This window comes from Zophobas morio, unplaced genomic scaffold, assembly GCF_036711695.1.
Source record: "Zophobas morio isolate AGI-343-1 ecotype UQ-CSIRO unplaced genomic scaffold, CSIRO_AGI_Zmor_V1 ptg000011l, whole genome shotgun sequence".
NCBI classification, from domain to species: Eukaryota; Metazoa; Arthropoda; class Insecta; order Coleoptera; family Tenebrionidae; genus Zophobas; species Zophobas morio.
The window spans coordinates 19374536-19399332 of record NW_026972116.1 but is presented as its reverse complement, the minus strand read 5'-3'; the positions used below and the strand labels follow the sequence as shown (position 1 = coordinate 19399332).

Here is a 24797-nt window from a genome sequence, read left to right as displayed (position 1 = left end):
CAAAAAAATGTATGCGAAGGTTAAATATCCCATCCTACTGTTTCAAATTGATCTAACTTGACCCAACTTGACTTGATCTAACTTGAACCGACTTGATCTGACTTGACCTGATCTGACTATATGAAATTTTGTATCAATAATTGAACCAATCATGTAGTATAATAATATCCAGAAAAACATGAATCCCCAAAAATACATTTCATCCCGATATTTCAATTTATAGTTTTATTGAAAAAATATGTATCCGACTCCACTTGACCTGACGTGATCTGACTTGACCTGATTTGACTTGATCTTACCTGGCCTGGTCTAACTTGTTCTGACTTGACTTAACTGATTTGACCTAACTTGATCTATTTGCTGCTGGAACTATCAAAATTGCTAAACTTCAATCGACAATTTTGGAAGAACGACAGAAATTTTCGAAGAAACGAAGCCGAAAATGAAATCCGGATATGTAAATCTACAAGAAAATGTCTAGCTAATTTTCGAAAATGGTCGAAGGTGTCAAAAATGTCAAAATCAGTCATATCTTATAAAATACTAGCACCGCCCACCCACCATTGTTTTCTTGGAAGGTATGTCATTTGCCGAAAACAGTCTTATCTTATTAAGTACTAGCCTCCCCCACCCCGAGCGCTGTCATTCTAAAGACTAATTTTATTTCTGCTCACTATAAGATCATTACATTCACACCGGATAAAATTAATAAATAAAATGAAGGCAGGGTGGGTGGGCGGGGCTAATTATGTTCTTCTATGGAGTAGGAGTGGAAACTTATAGAATCTAGAATGTGGAAAAAGTAAAAAAAAGCTCTAATCGTCAATTTTTATACTATTTGCTACTGGAACTATAAAAATTGCTATATTTCAATCGACCATTTTGGAAGAACGATAGAAATTTTCGATGAAACGAGACCGAAAATAATATCTGGATGTGTAAATCTACACGAAAATGTCTAGCTAATTTTCGAAAATGGTCGAAGGTGTCAAAAGTGTCAAAATCAGTCATATCTTATCAAATTCTAGCCCCGCCCACCCACCCTTGTTTTCCAAGCTGTTGAAGATAGTTCTCGACGTTTAAATCAACTAGATTTATTGAAATTCATCTCAAAAACAGATTATAATGTTATAAATACAAGGGTTTACATTTCACCCCTTTTTCTTAATATTTGTAGTCTTCTTTTCACAACAAGAAATGTAAAACATGATTAAAATGGTAAATTTTTGTAAGAAACTATCGGTTTTGCAATTAGGCTCCGCCCGTCGGTCTGACAACGAATGAATTGGAAATTACTCAAAGATATTTTCTTGTAGATTTCAACTGGTTCTTACAGATTACAAATTTTGGGCTTCATATCATATCTTCAAAAATTCCAATAATTTTTCCACAACTGATAAAATGAAAAATGACAATTTTGAAGATGTATGTTTGAAAAATTTCATTTCAAACTGAATTTTTCGAAAATTTTGGTCCGGGACCATTAACACGTTATGTTTTTGAATCACTTCAAATTTTGATCATAAAATTATTAAAATGTGCTTACTATTACTGGGTGTTTTGATTTCCCTGTCATTGAGTATAGAAGGTACTAGTCACAGTGTAATAGAAAAAAAGAAGGTTCCACCTTTTTAAAAGAACACAGTTGGGAGTCCCGAGAAGATTTAATATTGTTATTTTACTTTCTTAAAGGATATGTCATTTGCCAAAATCAGTCTCATCTTACCAAGTACTAGCCCCACCCACCCACCCTCTCTTTTCTTAAAGGATATGTCATTTACCAAAATAACTCTTATCTTACCAAGTACTGGGCCCACCCACCCGCCCCCTATTTTCTCAGTCATTTGCCGAAATAAGTCTTATCTTAGCAAGTACTAGCCCTGCCCACCCTCCCTTTACTTTCTTAAAGGAAATGTCATTTGCCAAAATCAGTCTTATCTTACCAAGTACTAGCCCCACCCACCCACCCTCTCTTTTCTTAGAGGATATGCCATTTGCCAAAATTAGTCTTATCGTACTGGCCCCACCCACCCGCCCCCTATTTTCTCAGCTGTTATGTCATTTGCCAAAATCAGTATTATCTTAGCAAATCCATCACAATTGAGCCTGGGATGGATATGGGTGGGGCTTAATTTTGGGCTTGTTTTTTTCTTAATATATACAGTATGTCCCCGGATTAAGTTCACAAGAGGAAAAAAAACTGTATTTTCTGTTTTACAAAAAAATAACATAGGAATAACATTTTTTGCTTAATTCAAAACGAAGAAAACTGCAATTAAAATTTTAATATTATCAGGCTGTGTCCTTAAAATCGAAAAAAACTAAAAGTAACGAAGAACTAAGAAATATGAAAAAAATAATTTTAAGAGTACAGACCAGGAATATTGAAGTTTTAATTGCAGATTTATTCGTTTTGAATTAAGCAAAAAATGTTATTCCTGTGTCATTTTTTGTAAAAAATACAGTTTTTTTCCTCTTGTGAACTCAATCCGGGGATATACTGTATATATAGTTTTCTTTGAACAACACGATACTCAAAAACATGTTTTTTTTTTATTTCTTGTAGAGAAATAATGATTTTGCAATTAAGCTCTGGCCCTTTGGCTCACGACGATTAAAAAAATCATCACAATTGAGCTAGGGCGGATGGTCGAGGCTTATATTTTGCTATTTTTTTCTTAATATGTGAAGTAATTTTTTCACAATAAGAAACTTAAAACATGTTTAAAATGGTAAATTTGTATATAGAAATATCGATTTTGCAATTACGCTCCACCCCTCGGTCTGACAACGAATGAAATACTCTTCACGATTGCGACCGAGATGGAAGGGGTGGGGCTTCTCCTTTGGTTTTCTTTTTTAATAAGTACATTTAGTTTTTTTTTATATAACACGATTACTTAAGAACATATTCCACATGGTAATTTCTCGTAGAAAAATAAGGATTTTACAAGTAAGCTCCGCCCCTCGGCTTACGATGAATAAAAAAAATCATCAGAATTGAGGTAGGGCGGGTGGTCGGGGCTTATATTTTCCCTTTTTTTCTTTATATATTTTTCACAACAAGAAACTTAAAACATGGTTAAAATGGTACATTTTTGCAAAAAAACATGTTGTAATTATGGGGCGGAGCCTAATTGGAAACTCGATGTTTCCTTGTACATATCTCAATTGTGATTATTTTTTTTAATCTTAGAAACTTGAAACACGTTTAATACGGTAAATTTTTGTAAGGAAATATGGATTTTGCAATTAGGCTCCGCCCCTAGATCTACCAAGGAATAAAAACTTCATTACTATTTAGATCAGGGCAGGTATGGGTTGGGCTTAATCTTTGGTTTTAATTTTTTCTTAATATACATGTTATTCTTTGAATAACACGAGAGTTAATATGTCTTAAGTGGTAGTTTCTTGTAGAGAAATAATAAGGATTTTGCAATTAAATTCTGCTCCTTAGTATACGTAGACTTACTTCGAAAAGAAGAAACTCAAAATTTAATCCCGCCCACCCGCCCTATCCCAATTGTAATGATTTTTTTATTCCCCGTGAACCAAGGGGGCGGAGGTTAACTGCAAAGTACTTGTGTCTTCATAAGAAATTAAACATGTTTTAGAGTATGTGTTGTTCAAACAATAGGATGTATATTAAGAAAAAAAGGCAAAATATAAAACCCGCCCACCCACCCGATTTCAATTGTGCTGATTTTTTTTTTTTTTTTATTCTTAGAAACTTAAAACATGTTGAAAATAGTAAATTTTAGTAGGGTAATATGAATTTTTCAATTAAGCTCCGCCCCTGGGTTTGGCAACTAATGAAAACTTTGTTAGGATTTAGATCAGGGCAGGTATGGATGGGGCTTAATCTTAACACGATACTCAAAAACATGTTTTTAATTTCTCGTAGAGAAATAAGCATTTTGCAGTTAAGCACCGCCTTCTTGACTCACGACGAATCAAAAAATCATCACAATTGAGATAGGGCGCGTGGGCGGGGCCACATTTTGCATTTTTTTCTTAATATCTGTAGACTTATTTTAAGAACAAGAAACTTAAAATATATTTAAAATGGTACATTTTTGTAGTAATTAACTTAAATCCACCACTTTTCTTTTACAACCCCTTTAAATATGGCAAAAGTTGAACATCAAAATTATTATCAGACAATTTTCAGCTCTAAAAGCAACGTCAGCGAGAATTTCGACGTCAACAACAAGTTTATAAATCCCACTTTAGACAGGATTATAGTGGAGTTCATTGGACGACCGGCTGGTTTTATGTGTTCTCCACGTTTCATGACCCCTAGAATATGAAAAAATAGGTCCCTCATTTCGGTCTATTTGTCTGTTTTTTTTTGGATGAACATCCCTACCAAAGTAGGACATCATCTCAAAATATTATTATTATTATTTTTGAAAAATTTTGATTAAGGATTTACCATGCTTACGATAACCGTAAAAGGATTGCAAGGTTTTAGAGCATTCGGTTTTGCAATTTCGATTTTTTTTTTCAAAAATCTAGAAACCATATGTGAAGGATTATCTCAAAATTGTGGTTAGTGTTTTACCATCTACACGACGTTCCTAATACACATATAAAATTTGACAACAATTGGTCCAGTAGTTTCGAAGGTCTAATAAAAATTCGGACAGACGTCATTCAGACAAACAGACTGACAGACAGACGGAAACGGAAGACCTATTTTTTCATACTCTAGGGGTCATGAAGCTTTGAGAAAACGTAAAAGTAGCCAGTCGTCCAATGCACTCGATTACAACTACAAGCTCACGCTCAGGAAGTGGAAATGAAATTTAATATGTTTTACAATTACTTGAATTTTTTCTGTTTGTTGTTTCGCCACATATTCTCCACTTTTAAGCGTCTTGTAGGAATCTAATAACAATAACTGTTTCATTAGCCGCTGCGTCTTTCGAGCCCTTAGGGCACCAATCTAATAAAAATTCGCAGTGGCGTTGCAAAATAACTGTTTCGAAAGGTTTCGACCAAGAAAAAGAAGTGGAAGTTTGAGTATGCATTGTTCTATGCAACATAATGGCTGGAAGTATTGTGACAAAAGAACTGAAAAGGTTTTGTTCTCAGAATGGCCGGAATCGGTACAGAATTAGCTTTCATACTTACTTAAATTTGTAACAGATCGTTTTTTGGATACAGCCATCACAGATAAACGCCATAAATCTTTTCCGTCTTTAAGAAAAGTCTGACCTAATTAATAGCTGGATTTTTGGCGCGTGTTCAAGAAAAGCTACATCAAATCGAACAGCGGCGTGTTTGTTTGCCAAACAATAATATTTCTATTTTCCGCGATTATCTCCGCTGTTTTGTGTTGTAAACACTTCAGAATTTCAGCGGGATAAAACGATCATCTCAATTTGATGCCACATAGCATCATTTATTATATTTTGACATTAGATACGAAACGTTATTGATGTGAAGGCATAAAATCAGGACTTGAGACGATTTATTGTGTGCCAGTCCACCTGTTAGATCAAGACATCAATATTTACGAAATTGGCCAAATTTATTATAAGTGCGGTAAATTAAAAACACGGTCTATAAAATTACACAGGAGTGGTTGCGAAATCATCAGACTGAGAGTAATTCTAGGACAAGTACTTTTCATTAATAATCTTAACGACTAGGAATTTTATTAATTTTTTCAAATTTTTAATTAGCGGATTGCGAATTTGGGTGTTATTTGTGTGTAACTCACTCCGACCTGAATAATCTGGGTTCCACGTAGCCCCGGAGAATTTTTTTATGAAAATAATAACATAACCAACATGTCAGAAAGTGAATAATGTAAGTGGATATCCCCATTCTTCTTTATAATTTTGAACAATGCCCGGAAAGTATGTTTCAAAGTACCCCAAGTAATCATTCACTGACAAAGGGCGCGGTATTCGCGTAAACCTTCTGCCCCTTTTACATCTATTTTTACTCGTTGAAGGAATCAGAAATGGAATTCTCCACATTTACTCCAAAATAAAACATTGATGTCAAAGAAATTTGTTTCATTTATGTCCAGAGCAGAAGTTATCCTTTAAAATCCGCCAGATTACGACTCCTTTCATTTATTTCGGCGCCCCGGTAAGTCTTTTCTTTAACACTCGATTTATCTCCTCACGGTTTCAGTTGAGTTAAAATTTATCGTTCCATTTCGCAAAAGAATTGAAATAAATAGGGAATGAATTCAAGATTTGTTTTGTCGTGTCAACAACAAGAGACGTCGATATCGGCTATCAAAAGCACTTTTCGCAAATACAGGATAGTTGACATTGCGCATGGGGTGACATGCAAATAGTGCTTGAGGCATATCCTTTCAGAACTATTGTTTGCTGTAGATGGCGCTGCAGGTGATTCATACGTTTTTTCGGTAACGCGATGTTCCCTCACTGAGATGAATTAGAACTTTACGAAGTTGCGATTAATCGTCCAAGTGTTTTACACAGACTTGTTAAGAAAGCTCGGTATTTATAACTTACCAACATAATTAATGTACAAGGTGTACGCCCAGGTTTTGTTCTGGAGCCTCGTCATTTCTTGGTTGTCTTTAACGACCTCATCATCGCGAGTAATAAAATGATTATTTTTTAAAATTTATATATTAGTTATTTAATCGTTTCCACAGTACCTAAATAAAAGAATATAGATTAGGATCAACCTTAATTTACTAAAAGCTTCTAGTGTGCTCTTTGCCATTATTATTATTTGTTTTATTTTCGCAAACCGTGAGAATATTTAAGACCGGTTGCTATGTACTTTGTTGCAAACACGCGACTACAAGTTATATAGAGCAGCAGCGTTGAAATAATTACAATAATTTATCTTTTATGCGTAAAGTAGTAACCGGTTGTGGAAACAGTCCTTTAGGATAAATTAATAGCTTTATCCACTAATTGAATTTCTTTTATCTGTTATAACAACACAATCTACTTATTGTTTCATTCAAGTGCGTGTTGTGTGTGTTTTTTCTTGATTTAGTGGTTTGTACTATAAATTATTAAATAATACTCCTAGTTAATTTTTCTGTCATCAAATAATTAATTGTGTTTCGTACAACAGGATATACAGTTTGTCCCCAAAAATGGACTAAATGTAACATGGCGCTCGAAAATCGATCTTTCCATTGAAGAGCACAACAAAAATGGAAATATTACGCGTTTATGGTTCATTGTCCTTCAATCTCTTCATCCCTGATTTGACACATAACGATGGACGGACAAAATAGGATTAATATCAATTTTCCAGCACGCAGACGCAAATAAAAATTGAAAAATGTGAAGCTTATAATTCATATCAACATTCATGAAACACCAAAATAAATCCGCACACGGACCGCTTCATTTCAACAATATATTATACGTATTTCGAACGTGGAAATGATTGGAGCACCGAATTTAAATCATGTTGTTTTGTATTAATTTAACATAGCTGCACTACAATAGTATGCAGTAACGTGCCCATAAAATATAGACAAATTTAGTAAAAATTCGAACGTGGGGAAGCAATAGTTCAATTATGTTCAATAAAGGTCACGGGTTAGCAAGAGTTGCGGCTCTCCGCGCAATGCGCTCTTCGCGAAAGGAATTGCGTAAGCTCTGCCAAACATAACCCTGAGTTGGGGGGAAGTTAGAGAGCGCAACTCTGTTCTTCGCTGACGGAGAGCACCCGTTAAATAGCGGTCGCCCCTCCTACTCTGGACCATGGTAAGGGTGACAGCCAGTTAGAGCCTTGGGGTCCTATGCCCTCGAAAGGATACTAGCGGAGTGCCCTGATATTAAGCCTAATACTGGCTACTTTAATGTTTTCTCGATGTTTCATGACCCTAAGAATACGAACAAATAGATCTCCCGTTTCTGTTTGTCTGTCTGTCGTTTGTCATCTGATGGTAAAACTCTAACCAAATTTTTTCCGATTATTTCCACCAACACTGTGATAACGATACTTTAAAATTTTCCTTAGTCAACACCATTTAGATTTTATAAAATAATATACTCCTGCACTTGTAGTTTATGAATCGACCTCGATTTTGTTTATTATTATTGTTGTTTAAACCTTCGTGTTCCTATTAATGACTTGTGGGGAGACGTTCTGCCTTGCACATTGAGGGTCACGGTTCAATTCCCGACGGCGTTACCATCCTCTTTTTATTGAGCAAATCAAGATTGGGACACCCAATTTTAGCTACAATTTCAGAATATACCACTGAATTTACATATTCGTTTCTATCCTTGCCGAAATATTGCTTAGGACAGTTTACAATGGAAAAACTCACTAGAAACATAGGCTTACCCTAACGCTTCTGTATGTATATAATCATAAACCTAAACAGTCGAAGTTCCGTCTGTATGTCGTCTACCTGTCGTCTGCCTAGCTGTCTGTCATGTATATGTTGTCGGTATCCATTTTTATTAGATAGATAGTCTCAGACCGATTGTTGTCAAATTTTAGATGTTTGTTAGGAATATCATGTAGATATTAAAGCGCTAACCAAAATTTGTCTAATCATTCCCCCCAACAATTTGATGACGTCACTTCACAATTTTGCATAGTAACTGTTAATTAAATTGTATAAAATAATACACTTCTTGGTTTATGAATGCACCTTGATTTTGTTTTTTATTCTATTATTTTTATTGTTTAATTCTTCTAATAGTAAAACGGTTCTTTAGATACATGTGTAATACCTACGCAACTATCTGTAACGCTCGCTTTACATATGAAAATTAAAAAAAAAAAAATGCCGACATTTCCGATTCTATTTTATTTGATGGGTCTTTATTTTAACTTGTAGGGTTTGTCAAAAAATATATATATATAAAATTCCACTTCATTTTTTTGACTTTTTGATTTCTCAATTTTTCAATTTTTTAATTTTTCAAGTTTTGGATATTTCAGTTTTCAGATCTTTCAGTTTATCCATTGTTCAGTTTTTCTTTCATTTTTCAATTTCTCGATTTCTCGATTTTCCGATATTTCAGTTATACGTTTTTTCAATTTTTCTCTTCAATTTTACAATTTTTAAATATTTCGATTTTTCAATTAATCGATGTTTTGATTTTCCCATTTCTTGAATTTCGACTGTTTCGATTTTCCTCTTCAACTCCTCAATTTTTTGATTTCTCAGGCTTTTGATTTTTCATTTTTTTCATTTTTAAGGTTTTTGATTTTAAAATTTTTCGATTTCTTACGTTTCGATTTTTTGACTTCACTTCTAGATTTTTTAAGTTCTCAGTTTTTCAGTTTTTTACATTCTCAGTTTTTGGATATTTCACTTTTGGGATTTTTTAGTTTTCTTGCATTTTTCAGTTTTTCGATTTTTTAATTTTTCATTTTTTAAATTTTTCGTTTTTTCAATGTTTTGATTTCCTGGTTTATCGAGGTTTGGATGATTCGATATTTTGATTGTTGAGTTTCTCGATTTGTGAGAATTTATAATTTTTCAATTTTTTATTTTGGCATATATCGGTTTCTTAGTTTTTCCATTTTTCCGTTTTTTTATTTCTCCGCTTTTAAATTTATCGATTTTGGCGTATTTCAACTTTTAACTTTTCGATTTTGGCGTATTTCGGTTTCTTAATTTTTCGATTTTTCGACTTCATCACTTCGATTTATCGATGTTTTGATTTTCCAATTTCTCAACATTTCAATTTTTTGAATTTTTAAATTTTTTGATTTTGCGTTTATCGAGATTTAGATGTTTAGATGTTTTGATTGCTCAATTTCTCGACCTTTTGCATTTTCAATTATACGGTTTTTGGGTTTTTTACTTTTCGGATTTTCGGTTTTTCGATTTTCCAGTTTTTCGATGTTTGGATATTCTATTGTCCGATTTTTCAATTTCTCGATTTTTTAAATTTAGGAGTTTTGATTTCTCAATTTTTTGACGTTTCGATTTTTCGATTTTCAGTTCTTCAATATTTCTGTTTCTCAATTTTTCGATTTTTTAAATTTGACATTTTTCGATTTTTCAATTTTTCGGCTTTACGATTTTTTTATGTTTCAATTTCTTGACATCTTGGTTTTTCGATTCTATTTTATTTGATGCGTCTTTATTTTAACTTATAGGGTTTGTCAAAAAATATATATATATATATATATAAAATTCCACTTCATTTTTTTGACTTTTTGACTTTTCAATTTTTGAGATTATCCATTCTTAATTTTTCTTTCATTTTTCAATTTTTCGATTTCTCTATTTCTCGATTTTCCGATATATTAGTTATTCAACTCTTCAATTTTTTGATTTCTCAGGCTTTTGATTTTTCAATTTTTAAATTTTTTAGGTTTCTGATTTTTATATTTTTCGATTTTTTACGATTCGATCTTGGGATTTTTTAGTTTTTTTTCATTATTGACATTTGAGATTTTTCAATACTTCAATTCTTCGACTTTTCGATTTTTTAACTTCCCGGTTTTAGATTTTCTGTTTTCAATTTTTCGTTTTTCCAAATTTTCGAATTTTTTATTTTTCATTTTTTAAATTTTTCGATTTTTCAATGTTTTAATTTCCCGGTTTATCGAGATTTCGATGTTTCGATATTTTGATTGTTCAGTTTCTCGATATATGAGTTTTTCAATTTATAACTTTTCGATTTTTTATTTTGGCATATTTCGGTTTCTCAGTTTTTCCATTTTCCGTTTTTTTATTTCTCTGCTTTTAGATTTTCGATTTTCCAATTTTTCAACTTTTAACGTTTCGTTTTTTCGATTTTGGCCTATTTCGGTTTCTTAATTTTTCGATTTTTGGACTTCATGATTTTTCGATTTCTCAATATTTCAATTTTCCGAATTTTCAAATTTTTTGATTTATGCTTTTATCGAGATTTGGATGCTTCGATATTTTGATTGTTCAATATCTCGATTTATTATGTTTCAATTTTTAACTTTTCGACTTTTCTATTTCTCGATTTTTGCATTTTCAATTTTACGGTTTTTGGATTTTTTATTTTTCGGATTTTCGGTTTTTCGATTTTCCAGTTTTTCGATGCTTCGATTTTCAATTATCCGATTTTTTAAATTTGAGTTTTGATTTCTCGATTTTTCGTTTTTCAGTTTTTAAATTTTAGATTTTTGAATTTTTTAGGTTTTTGGTTTTTCAGTTTGTCGGTTTTTTTTAGGTTTCGATTTTTCGACTTAACTTTTTTGATTTTTTGATTTCTCAGTTTTTCAATTTTTTAGATTCTCAGTTTTCTTGCATTTTTCAGTTTTTCGATATTTGAGTTTTGAGATTTTTCAATATTTCGATTCTTCGACTTTTCGATTTTTGTCTTCTGAATTTTTCGATGTTTCGATTTTTTTACTTATTCGATTTTTCAATTTTTCGATTCTTAAATTTTAGATTTTTTAATTTTTCAATTTTTAAAATTGTATGTTTTTGGATATCTCGATTTTTCATTTCAGCTCTTCCATATTTCAATTTTTCAAGTTTTCGAATTTTTCAAATGTTTCGATTTCGTAATCTTTCGATTTTTCGACTTCTCGGTTTTAGATTTTCTGTTTCCAATTTTTCGTTTTTTCAAATTTTAGGTTTTTTTATTTTTAATTTTTTAAATTTTCGATTTTTTAATGTTTTGATTTCCCGGCTTATCGAGATTTGGATGTTTCGATATTTTGATTGTTCAGTTTCTCGATTTATGAGTTTTTCAATTTATAACTTTTCGTATTTTAATTTTGGCATATTTCGGTTTCTCAGTTTCCATTTTTCCGTTTTTTTATTTCTCCGCTTTTAGGTTTTTCGATTTTACAATTTTTAGATTTTAGAATTTTTCGATTTTTGGACTTCATGATTTTTCGATTTCTCAATATTTCAATTTTCCGAATTTTCAAATTTTTTGATTTCTGCTTTTATCGAGATTTGGATGCTTCGATATTTTGATTGTTCAATTTCTCGATTTATTATCTTTCAATTTTTAACTTTTCGACTTTTCTATTTCTCGATTTTTGCATTTTCAATTTTACGGTTTTTGGATTTTTTATTTTTCGGATTTTCGGTTTTTCGATTTTCCTGTTTTTCGATGCTTCAATTTTCAATTATCCGATTTTTTAAATTTGAGTTTTGATTTCTCGATTTTTCGTTTTTCGGTTTTTAAATTTTAGATATTTGAATTTTTTAGGTTTTTGATTTTTCAATTTTTCGATTTTTTTTAGGTTTCGATTTTTCGACTTAACTTTTTTGATTTTTTGATTTCTCATTTTTTCAATTTTTTAGATTCTCAGTTTTCTTGCATTTTTCAGTTTTTCGATATTTCAGTTTTGAGATTTTTCAATATTTCAATTCTTGTACTTTTCGATTTTTGTCTTCTGAATTTTTCGATGTGTCGATTTTTTTACTTCTTCGATTTTTCAATTTTTCGATTCTTAAATTTCAGATTTTTTTATTTTTCAATTTTTAAAATTGTATGGTTTTGGATTTCTCGATTTTTCATTTCAGTTCTTCCATATTTCAATTTTTCAAATTTTCGAATTTTTCAAATGTTTCGATTTCGTAATCTTTCGATTTTTCGACTTCTCGGTTTTAGATTTTCTGTTTCCAATTTTTCGTTTTTTCAAATTTTAGGTTTTTTTATTTTTCATTTTTTAAATTTTTCGATTTTTTAATGTTTTGATTTCCCGGCTTATCGATATTTTGATTGTTCAGTTTCTCGATTTATGAGTTTTGCAATTTATAACTTTTCGTGTTTTAATTTTGGCATATTTCGGTTTCTCAGTTTTCATTTTTCCGTTTTTTTATTTCTCCGCTTTTAGGTTTTTCGATTTTGCAATTTTTCGATTTTTGGACTTCATGATTTTTCGATTTCTCAATATTTCAATTTTTCGAATTTTTAAATTTTTTGATTTTGCGTTTATCGAGATTCAGATGTTTCGATGTTTTTGGATTTTTTACTTTTCGGATTTTCGGTTTTTCGATTTTCCAGTTTTTCCATCTTTCGATTTTCAATTTAGGAGATATCATTTCTCGATTTTTCGTTTTTTTGACGTTTCAATGTTCTGATTTTCAGTTCTTCAACATTTCTATTTCTCAATTTTTCGGTTTTACAATTTTTTTATGTTTCGATTTCTTGACACCTTGGTTTTTCGATTTTTCAGGTTTTCGATTTTTCAAATTTTCGAAGATTTTAGTTTTTAATTTTTTTCTCATTATTAATACATATCATACAATGTATCACAAATAACCACAAAAATTCTTACTAAAAACATTTAAAAATTCATACAATGTAGAACACAACGTTTCCAAAGCATAAAAATAACTACATTTTCCCGAAAAAATCGAGTGAAACATGTGACATGTGATTTTTTTTTTTTTTTTCAAAAATGTTCACTTCGTTATAAAATCCGACCAAACAACTATTTCCCCGCAGAAATTATAGTACAAACCAATCAAATCGCTTCTGAACCTTTAGAGTCGACACTGGCCTGTGCGCGCTCTGGTTTGTAAATCAAACAAGTTCTCAGGCGACGAGTTAAAATAAAAATATGCGTGGAGGGTTAAAGACAGGCACCGGCAAAACCAAATATATTTAAAGCAAACAACCAAGGGGAAAATGTGTTATCAGTACATGCTTAACTTTGATTGTTTTTTATTAATACATATAGCCAAACGCAACATTTTTTTTTATTTTCATTTTGTCATGTGATTCCAGTATTAGATTCAGGAAATTGGAAATTCTTCAAAATTACCAATTAAGTTGCCATTAGAGAAGTAAATAGAAAGTTAAAAATGTTTACGATAATAGAAGGAATAACACCCAAATAACATTCAAAAAAGAACCAAATTACCAAAATTGAAAGAGTATATTTATGTTAACACTTCATTCGCTAATTAAAGCAATGTAAACACAAGACGCCCAGAAAAATTTCGCTGGCAAGTGGAAGTAAAACAGTGGAAAAAATGTTACACGAAAGAATTTTTACGAAGTGATGATTTAAATGTAGTTAGTGTGTAAACTGCGAATTTTAAACGTGCTTAATCGTCGAACTCTTTCTTTCTGTATGTATAAACATAAACAGTCGAAGTTCCGTCTGTCTGTCTGTCTGACGTCTGTCATGTATCTGTTGTCTGTGTCGATTTTTATTAGCTTAATTAAGTTGAAAATCATATAAAAAATTCAGCACATTTCGACTAGCTCCACTTAGTTCATTTCCTTCCTCCACTAGGCCTTAAAAAACAACAATGTAACGATTTCAAGAATTCTTGGTAATTTTTCAAACTTATAGACTTACCGATACATAAAAAAATTGGTTTTATACGTTTTTCTGTTGATTTTTTTTTTTGTATTTTCAGGACTATAAAAAAACTAGTGCTTTTTTTTCTGTGCGTAGCATATGTTGGTGACACTAACGTTGCCTAGGTGACGAAATCAATATCCGAGAATTTCAAGTTTTGCAACTTCAAACTTCAAAAGAAATTTAAATTGTTTGTTGAATTATTGTTTTCCCCGCTGTGTATTTTAATAGAAGGAAATGACGAAGAAATGCATTTAACACCTCTCCAGTTACGGCAGAGTGGTATTGTACATTTAATAACAAAGTTTTTTGTTCGGTAATCTTGTACAGATAGGAAACTATACAACCGACCGTGAACCATCAGTGACAGAGAGTAGTGCCAACTTACATTACACTGCTATAAATAAATATCGACCAAATTCAAAAGGACAGTTTAAAAGCTTAAAATCTGCTCTATCTGACAACAGAAATTATTTGTACGTCATTTTTTACAATTGAATTTAGACGTTTTATTTTGAAAATACAATATAAAATAAAAAGCCAAATAAATATTCCTACTAGTTAAGGTAAAATTACACGTTATAGAAAAATACGAGTTGAGCTAGCCTAAAAAATGAAGTTAATACTTATGTCCTAAATTTTCGCTGTAAATGATCTTTAGTCTGTGCGTCTTAGACAAGAGCTTGCATACTTCAAGCCCTCAAATCATCCACGAACAGCAAATATCGAATAGTTGACATTGCGTTCCCAGTGACATGCAAATAACGCTTTGAGGCACATCCTTACAGAACTGTTGTTTGTTGCAGATGGCGCCTCAGGTGATTCGTGCATTCCTCTGGTAACACCGTCTACCCTCATGCTTTCATCCAGGGGAAGAGTGAAACTATGTCAGAGCAGCACAGTATTTGGATGTGGTCCCCCAGCGCACCTGGCAGGGTATTTAGCCCCTGAATACAGGCCTAACAAACAGTGCACAGACACGGAGACGGAAAAGGTAACACTTTAATTTACGACGCTTCACAATTCGGCGAATCGATGCGAAAAAAAATTAGGTTCCACCGAGATTTGAACTCGGATCGCTGGATTCAAAGTCCAGAGTGCTAACCGTTACACCATGGAACCGCGTGATTGGCGGTTTATTTGCGGCGAGTTTTGTTTGGACGGGGATGCCGTTTTTGCACGCGCGGGCTTATTTTCGTATTGACTGACTGGTTTGGATTTACGGTGTGGAGAGTGCAGTGGTGACGGTATTCGTGAAACGATTTTTGTGGGCGGATGCGTAAATCAATTTTTACGCTACGGTGCGTCATTTTTATTTAGATTCAGCCAAGTAGCTATAATACAGGGTGGTGTTTTTTAACTTTCAGCAGCAGCAGGTCGTAAACAACGAATATACGCAGTCGATTGACTCAGAAAAAACTGAAATTGATTATTTTCGGAAAATCTAAAGTTGTCTCGTATTCCATGTAATCACTTTATACATATTTGTGTAGTATTAGGGTGTATAACTGACGTCATAGCATACTAGATTTCACTGCAGTAAATAGTGACGGGATTTTACAGACACCATATAGTTTTTTATGTGCGATAAAAGCTCGTTCCACCAAACAATTTATACCACTCAAAAAATAACATAAAATATGAATATTACATGCTTTGGTTACTCCTACAAGAAATTGGGAATGTCTTTATTTTGCTGCAAGCACATTGTCATCACGCTTAAGAAAGTTCGGAGGTGATTATCATTTGTGGCAGACGACGAGTAGTCATCAATCATCACAACGAAGCGGCTAATTCACGAAATTTCAAAGCCAACTTGATGCACGATCTTTTATAATTTTTAAATGTTTGTCTTATTCCTAGGTTGATTTTGAAGCTTTTAATGTTGACTGCGACTCGTCATACCACTATCCAAATGTCATTCCACTTCGCCACACACTAAACAAGTAGTGAAAATAAAATAAAATCCAATTCAAATTTCTCCCTACAAAAAAAAAAAAAACTTCTGTATTTAATAGATAGATATCGAGAATAATAAAACGGTAAAACAGAAAGTGCACTTAAACCACATAAACATTAATGTTGATGACTATTATCAATAACTTGTAGTATGCTTTTTTTGTTGAATTTTTGATAAAAACTATATACTGTTGTTTTTAGAATCCGCCATGAGTTTTTACCCTTGCATCCAAATTAAAAAAAATCCTTTATATACATATAGGTTTGTACGTAACTGTTTTATTTTTTCGAGTACAAAATTGTGTGACAACGTTAAATTAAATTCTTTTAAATACTACGATCATGATTTAAAACAATTGGTCGAAAGTTGTTTCGACAGAACTTCCCTCGCATCGAAAGTACAATGAAACATATCTAGCATTTTTGAGTTGAGTTTTTACTTTACACAATTTTGTAATGACCTCATCAACATGTTTGCAGGGACACGTATATAAACTTGGATTGGTGCAGTGTAGTACTTGCTACGATAAGACTGATTGTGGCAAATTATATGCTCCCTAAGAAAATAGAGTGTGGGTGGGCGGGGCTATTGCTTGCTTATAAAAGATTCTGTAGGAAAAAGTTAAACTTAGCCCCGCCCACCCACCCGTTCTCGCTTTTTTTTCTTCAGAAATAAAAAATAAAAAAATATTATAACAAATGACATTTGTTTCTATTAATTTATTAATAAGTAACACAAATTTTACGTTTCATGGACTTATAGATAATACATACAGTCAACTCTATAAACAGAATTTCAAATAATCTTGATTTTTTTTAATGAAAGTTTATCCTTTTTAAATAGCTATCTGAAAAATCTTTAAGTTGTATGAATTAATTGTTTTTTGTTTTTATGTATTTCTTTTTTTTGTCATTACTTGTGCATACGTTTAGTACTTATTTTTGGTATGTCGTCTTATAGATCTTGTATCTCTTTCGATATTAAATACATATTATTATTATTATTATTATAAGTAATTTAACAAAAAAATTACACCGCCCACCCACGGCGCCTCCACTTCAGTGATTCATTTTGTCTAGTCCGAATGAAACGTGGATCTCAACTGAAGAAAGATAAAATCGTTAGAATGAGAACAGCATGTGTGGGCGGCGCTAGTATCTGCTAAGATAAGATTGATTTTGGCAACTAACATACCCTCCAAGAAAATAAGGGGTGAATGGGATACTTGTTAAGATAAGATTGATTTTGTTAAATGACATTTTTTTTCTAAAAAAAAGGGTGGGCGGGCGGGGCTAAAACTTGCTAAGCTATGACTGAACAATATTAAGAGTAGTCATTGCAACGAAGAAGGGGTGGGCGGGCGGGGTACTGCTTTGTCATAAAACTAGAAAAAAGATAAATTTAGCCCCGCCCACCTCCTTTCTCCATTTCACTTACTTATATTATTTAGTGGAAAAAGATATTGAAAACTAATAATGTATTCCAAAAATGTTCTCGGAAAATACTCTGAGAAAAGCGGGGGCGGGTGGGCGGGGACAGTGTTTGGTAAGACAAGACTGATTTTGGCAAATGACATATCCTCTGAGAAACTAGGGGGAGCGGGGCTAATACTTGGTAAGATAAAACTGATTTTGGCAAATCACCTAGCGTGTAAGAAAATAGGGGCGGGTGGGCGGGGCTATACTTGATAAGATAAGATTGATTTTGGAAAATGTCAAATCCTCTGGGAAAATAAGGGACAAAATCCGTTTTATCTCAAGTGTTAACCCCGCCCACATGCCCCCTTATTTTCTCAGAGGATATGTCAATTGCCAAAATAAGACTTATCTTAGCAAGTACTAGCAAGTACTACCCTCTGAGAAAATAAAAAAGTAGCACTTGCTAACATAAGTCTTATTTTGGCAGATGACATATCCTCCGAAAAACGGGGGGTGGGTGGGCGGGGCTAGTACTTGGTAAGATACGACTGATTTTGTCAAATGACATATCTCCTGAGAAAATAGAGGGTGGGTGGGTGGGGCTAGTACTTGTTAACATAAGACTGATTTTGGCAAATGACATATCCTTTGGGAAAAAAGGTGGGCGGGGGTTCCCAGTATTTGTTAAGATAAAACTGATTTTCCCTTATTAATCTTGTAAAAATTTGTAAAATTTAAAGGTATTAAATTGCAAATTTCCATAGTAACGGGTTAAATTCCTAAATCTACACTGAATGTGCAAAATATGATGAGTTTTTACTTGTGATTTATTTTTAATATATAATTAATACTTTTTAAATTTGCTTATACAGGTGTCTCCGAAAAATTATTGACTGAGTTGTTTAAAACTAAATATCAGCCGCCCCCGCTTTTCTCAGAGTATTTTCCGAGAACATTTTTGGAATACAATATTATTATTTTTCAATATCTTTTTCCACTAAATATCAGATTTAGGAATTTAATTCGTTATTATGGAAATATGTAATTTAACGCCTTTTAAATTTAACAAGTTTTTACAAGTTTAATAGGGGCAAAATCAGTCTTATCTAAGCAAGTACTAGCCCCGCCCACCCGCCCCCTATTTTCTTAGAGGATGTGTCATCTGCCACAATCATTCTTATGTTAGTAAGTACAAGCCCCGCTCACCCGCCCCCTATTTTATCAGAGGATATGTCATTTGTCAAAAATAAGACTTACGTTAGCAAGGACTAGCTAAGATAATACTAATTTTGGCAAATCATATACTCTTCAAGAAAAGAGAGGGTGGGTGGGCGGGGCTAGTACCTGCCAAGATAAGACTGACTTTGGCAAATGAGATCCCTTAATAGGGGCCAAATTAGTTTTATCTTAACAAAAACTAGCCCTTTCTGATTTAATCAATAAAATAAATTGACTCATTCATTAATTTTGTTGAGCCAACTGTTTAAGCAAATCTAAAAAAATGCAAAGATAAATCACAAGAAAAAATTCATCATATTTTGCACATTTTTTTAGTCAAAATATATTTGCTTATCCCCTCCAAAAAATTGATGACGTCAGCTCAAAAGGGTGCCGAATAAATCCTCTCTAAAATGTGGAAAATACGATGAGTCTGTACTTATGATTTATATATAGGGTAACTCAAAAAAATTAATGAATGCGTAAATGTATTTTATTAATCAGAAACTACAAAACCGAATGCTTTGAAATCTTGGAAATGTTTTAAAGTTATCATAAGCATGGTAAATTGTTGATCAAAATGTAGTTGCTCGTCCCCCCCAAAAAATTGATGACGTCACTCCAAAATTTTGCTGAATAAATCCTATCCAAAATGCATAAAATATGATGAGTCTGTGCTTATGAATTATTATTCCATTAATATTTTTTGGATTTGTGTATACAGGTGACTCAAAAAAATTATCATTGAATTTCAGGAGCGAGGGAAGTTCTGTCGAAACAACTTTCAACAAATTTTTTTGAGATTCTTGTAGAATTTTTTTCCTGAATTCATAATTTTATCACACTGTAATATTTATGATACATTAATAATAATTTGAAGTCAGGTCAGATTAGGTCAGGTCAGGAAAGGAAGGGCAATTTTTGGAAGGGACGAACAAGTGAATTTGTATAGTTAACAGTGGAAATTGGAAGATTTCCTATGTTAATTTCCCACAAACATGATCCAGAACTCCCGCTATATAAGTCTTCACTATAAAACAATTAAAATAAAAACAGTACCTACCAATAAATCAATAAAATGAATTGCTTCTTTCATTAATTTTTAAGCACCCTGTATAAACATTTTAAAAAATAAAAATGTATAATTGAACCACAACAACATTTCAAGCTGATTTTTTAATAGACATTTAATAATTTTTTCAATGAGGTCATTAACTCATTGAATCTAAGACACGAATTTTTCAAAAATTCGTGTCTTAGATTCTAAGGTAAACTCTAAAATTGGCTTGTACAAATTTAATGTTTTTACGAAGACCAGCATTAATATCTCTAAAAATACGGATACATTATTAAACTACAAATGAGAGCATATCCCACTATAAAGTTCAAGCAAGTTCAACTTAGCAAATTACAAGATGACGTCATCAAGTTTTTGGAAATGATAAATAAATGAATTCTGATTAGTTAACAGTCGAAATTTTGACAATTTCCCATGTTAATTTCCCACAAAAGTGAGCCAGAACCCCCACTAAATAACTACTCATTATCAAACAATGAAAATAAAAAGTAGTAAAAGTTCTTAATATTTTCGAAAAATTAATTAAATGACCAAAAAATTAAAATATATGACCAGCGAAAACAATTTTCAATTAACAAATATTCCATAATCTACAGTAAAATATTTTTATTGAATTCTTAGTTTCATGTATTTCAAAATTCAAATACATACTTTGTGCGTTGACAAAATATACTGTTTTGAATATGAGACCACACAAAAAATGAAGTGGAGTCAAGTCAGGCGAATGCACAGGTCATCGAATTGGGCCATATATAAATAACCAATATATCCCAAAAAGCAAATTTAAAAATCTCTTAAGTTAGCGTTATGTGCTGTGGCACCATTTTGCTGAAGAATTGTACGATTTAGTTCAGGTAAAGGAGCGTCGTCTAAATATTGATCCAATTATTTGGAAAGGAGAGAATAATATTTAACTGGTCATTAAGAATTCAGAAAAAATCTCTAGGAGGATCTCTTAAAACTGTGTTATGCCATTTAAATTTTATAAAATAACATTCCTGTACATGAGGTTTATGAATTTGCCTTGATTTTATTTGTTATTATTACAATTTTTATTGTTCAATATTTCTCATAATAGTGTTAGTTTTACATCTGAAGGATCCGGAGTTCGATCCATTATTTTTTTCTTATACTGATTGGTTGATTCTACTTCAGGGGGTGTAAGTAACCTTTGACCAATTCTTTTATATCAAGAAAATGTTGTTTTTTCTTTAATTACAAAATGTTTTTATTTAATATTAAATATAGACAAGTTATCAAACAAGCAGAAAATATCGTAAATTGTCTGCCTTTTTGTTCTGAGTTTATGGTTTCTTAGAATAATAATATGTTTGTCTCAACGCAAAATCGAGTCCTCGATAGCAGAACAACTCACTGTTTTCTTTGATATTTCGATGTGTATGGTTGTTAGCCATATTTTAAAATATTTCTGAAGTTTCTTAAGTATCTATAAACTAACAATTGCTGCAACAAATGAGCAAGTGTTGGGACTGTTGAATTTCTGGAGTCTTAGATGAACTTGGAACTTTGTGATAATTAGGTACAATCTTTACCGCTGATTTCCTTTAACCCTGTTTATTCTGTGTTGCCGAGAACGGTTGTACGCTCTATCAGGAGTTAAAATACTTTCCAACCAAGATGCGTGAAAACGTTTTCTAACCCCTGGCCACTGGAAGCTCAAATGGAATTGTGACCAAAATTGATTTTTGTTTTCTCTGTGGGTGTAGAAGCTTCTAGAGTATTTTTTACTTCATTGTAATTTATTCATCAACTCTTTGATATCATTTAAGAGTCCCTAGGACACAAAACATCGAAAAACAGCAGAAACGTGCTGCAAGAAACTCTATGCATAAGTAAATGAGTTAATCGTGCTGTGCAACACTAACATAAAAAATAAAGTGAGTTGAAATTCATTCGTTCCCGTAGGTTTTCCGGTAAGTGGTGTTCCGAAGTTGGAAGTAAGCCCGGAGCCGGAATTATTAATAATCGCTTTATCATATAATTCAATTTGCTTTTTAAGCCTCGAGCAATTGATCAAGATTAATTGATTGTGTTAGAAGTGCCTTGTGTAAGAAGTGTATTGCTTAAATGTACACAACGTAGAATTGTATTCTCGTGTTGTGAACTTGTTTAGCGCGCCTAGAATGAAGTTCCTAAGTCATTTATTCCAGTTTTTGCTACAACTACGAACTTGAGAACTATTTCGGATAAACACGTCAAGCTGCAAATTGAAGTAAATATTGAGCTGGGAAAAGGGACGGAGTTCAATAAGTACTAGCAGATAATTCTTACTAACTTTGTTAAGTCTTAATTAGAAATTGTAAGCGTTGCAGGAACTGTACATTTTTATCAGTTTAGGTAAATTTTAGATTTGAGCAAAAAAACTGTGTTCTAAATTTACGATGAATAAAGTTTTTTTTACAAAATGAGGTTCCACCGAGATTTGAACTCGGATCGCTGGATTCAGAGTCCAGAGTGCTAACCATTACACCATGGAACCGTTGTTAACACGATTTTCGTATAATCATGCGCTTATGGAAGATGCTACAAGTTTAAAATCTGTAAATATAATCATTATTAGGAGTATTTTTATTTACTACATCACACAAAACTGTAAGGAGTCAATAGCTACTTTAATAAATATTATTTTGTAATATAAAGTGGGAAAAAAGTATATTGTATGTGCTATAAATAATTGCAGAAATATTGGAACATGAGAATATAGGAGTGAAAGTACTAATTAGAGACAAAATCCATCAACACTAGTATTCGCGATCTCGATTTTTGTTCTATTTTTTTGCAAAATAGGTTCCACCGAGATTTGAACTCGGATCGCTGGATTCAAAGTCCAGAGTGCTAACCATTACACCATGGAACCCTCGATGTGATAGGTAGGTCTCTAACACTACACAAAAGCCATTACCACCGTTGATTAGATAATAGAAATGTAATAAATTATAAACCAGCGATAGCTTCTTATTTTAATCGTAAGTTATTCTCCGGGTCTTAATAACCTTGAAATTATTATTATTGATAAAAAAAAAAAGAAAAAAAGTACAGGTTCCACCGAGATTTGAACTCGGATCGCTGGATTCAGAGTCCAGAGTGCTAACCATTACACCATGGAACCTTGATACCTGCTTATGGACAATTTGCGCTCTTCACTGCCACGCCTAATTGTGTTTATTTTAAAGCAGTCTAGTGAAGTTATTCTTAACACATGAGATTAAATTGTTGTCCTCTTTTATAAATTTTTTTGATACGAATTGTTAATTACAGTAACAATTAATCTCAACGACGGTCACTATCATAATTGATATGAAAGTGTTATATAAAAAATAATAAACGTTATAATTAATTACTTTGTACAAATTTGAACACTAATAACAACATAGCCGGAAAATAATTAAAAAAAGGGGAAAACGTTGCTCTTTTAATTTCCCACAGCTCCGCCACTGCCTAATTCATCAATTAATAAACTGTCAAGTCGGGCGTACATCAAAAGAAATTATTAAGCGATTGTATGCAAATTTTTCAGTCCATTATTAAAGAATTATTCACTGAAAAGAATGTTTACGAGCTCGAGAAACCGATATAAACCTTTTATAAATTTATAAGGCATAGAACAAATGATTTTCAACTGTCGGCTTTAATATAATTAGCTTGTAATTAATCAGCGTCTGCAGAAAGTGGCAAAATCATTTACCAAGCAAAACACAATACAAATAATTAGTGTTTCATACACGAACAATACATCAAAAAATAGTCACAATCGAGTGTTGAATTCTAATATAAATTAAAATCATCCCTAGAGAGTGTTCCACCGATTCAACTTTTAATCGCCGAATCATCTATTGCATTTGGGGATAATTAAGAACGTTTTATAGAGTGATTACTTCGAGCGAATTTATTGGTTTCATTTATCGAACAATACTTTTGTGTGTGGTCATTCCGTTTTATGGTCAGCGGTCATGTAAAATTACTGTTGACTTTGTTCTGTTTGTTTTTTATTGAAGCCGTTAGTTTATTTGAACCTTCGTCGCTGTGCTTTTTATGTGAGGGCTACAATATCCCTAAAATACGGGGATATACCTATATTTGACGTCGGTCGAGTGGTCCTTAAAAGTAATTTTTTTTGCAGATGTGGATTTTTGCCTTAGGAGAGACGCTGAAAAGAGTTACTTTGACTTGCCACGCTGCAACTTTGCGACTGAGCAATGACTTGTACCAAGTTTTGATGGACATGACGAAAGTGCACGTGTCCGGACGAGCTTCTTTGATGTACCTTCTAGAGGTGAGTCCGTTATAATTTGTGAGAAATACGACGTCATTCTTTTTAAAAGGATACAAAAGAAAAGTGTTATAGTCGTATTTTCGTGTCAGTTCGTAAGCCGTAATAACAATATTTCGCTTGGGTAATTATTTCTTATTATTTTCGTCTATTTTTGTTGTGGTTTTAAAAATAACTCTTCATATTTTAGTCTTAATAACGCCATTTTATGGCATAATGCGCGCCACCATTTATATTGCTTTGAAAAATAACACGGAAATGTGCTACGAAAATACGGTGGATGGAGCATTTTCCGACCCTAAATGGACGAACAAAAGAAAGATACTCTCTAATGAATACAATAATCATTCCGACATATTTTTCGGTTGTAAAACGTGCTGAAACAAACGATTTGTAATTTGTATTGTGTATCAAGTTAAAGACCTCACAATTTGCGTTACGTCTTAATTACATTAGTGATGCTGCAAGGGCTAAGAATTGATACATTTTCATTTCTGGTGGCTTGTAGAGCTTAAATTTAGCATTATGTGGCGCTAAGTGACAATTAACTGGTTTTGTGCAGCTAAGCTTGGTCTAAAATTGAACTAG

General features: G+C 32.3%; 1 protein-coding gene and 4 non-coding genes across 6 annotated transcripts in view; 1 reads left to right on the top strand and 4 right to left on the bottom strand.

Annotated features, from left to right (window-relative positions):
• The window catches only part of LOC135127121 (FERM and PDZ domain-containing protein 2-like), a 238274-nt gene that overhangs the window by 168109 nt on the left and 45368 nt on the right, over positions 1–24797 (top strand). For both annotated transcript variants that reach the window (XM_064053455.1, XM_064053456.1), the window contains 2 exons: positions 15051–15238; positions 24060–24212. In XM_064053455.1, the coding sequence (XP_063909525.1) occupies positions 15051–15238; positions 24060–24212 (341 nt within the window). The remainder of the gene's footprint in view (positions 1–15050; positions 15239–24059; positions 24213–24797) is intronic.
• Positions 15295–15366, bottom strand: Trnaq-uug (transfer RNA glutamine (anticodon UUG)). The gene has a single exon. It is a non-coding gene; the product is annotated as a tRNA-Gln (tRNA).
• On the bottom strand, positions 22347–22418 carry Trnaq-cug (transfer RNA glutamine (anticodon CUG)). The gene has a single exon. It is a non-coding gene; the product is annotated as a tRNA-Gln (tRNA).
• Positions 22725–22796, bottom strand: Trnaq-uug (transfer RNA glutamine (anticodon UUG)). The gene has a single exon. It is a non-coding gene; the product is annotated as a tRNA-Gln (tRNA).
• Trnaq-cug (transfer RNA glutamine (anticodon CUG)) lies at positions 22977–23048 on the bottom strand. Its single transcript has one exon. It is a non-coding gene; the product is annotated as a tRNA-Gln (tRNA).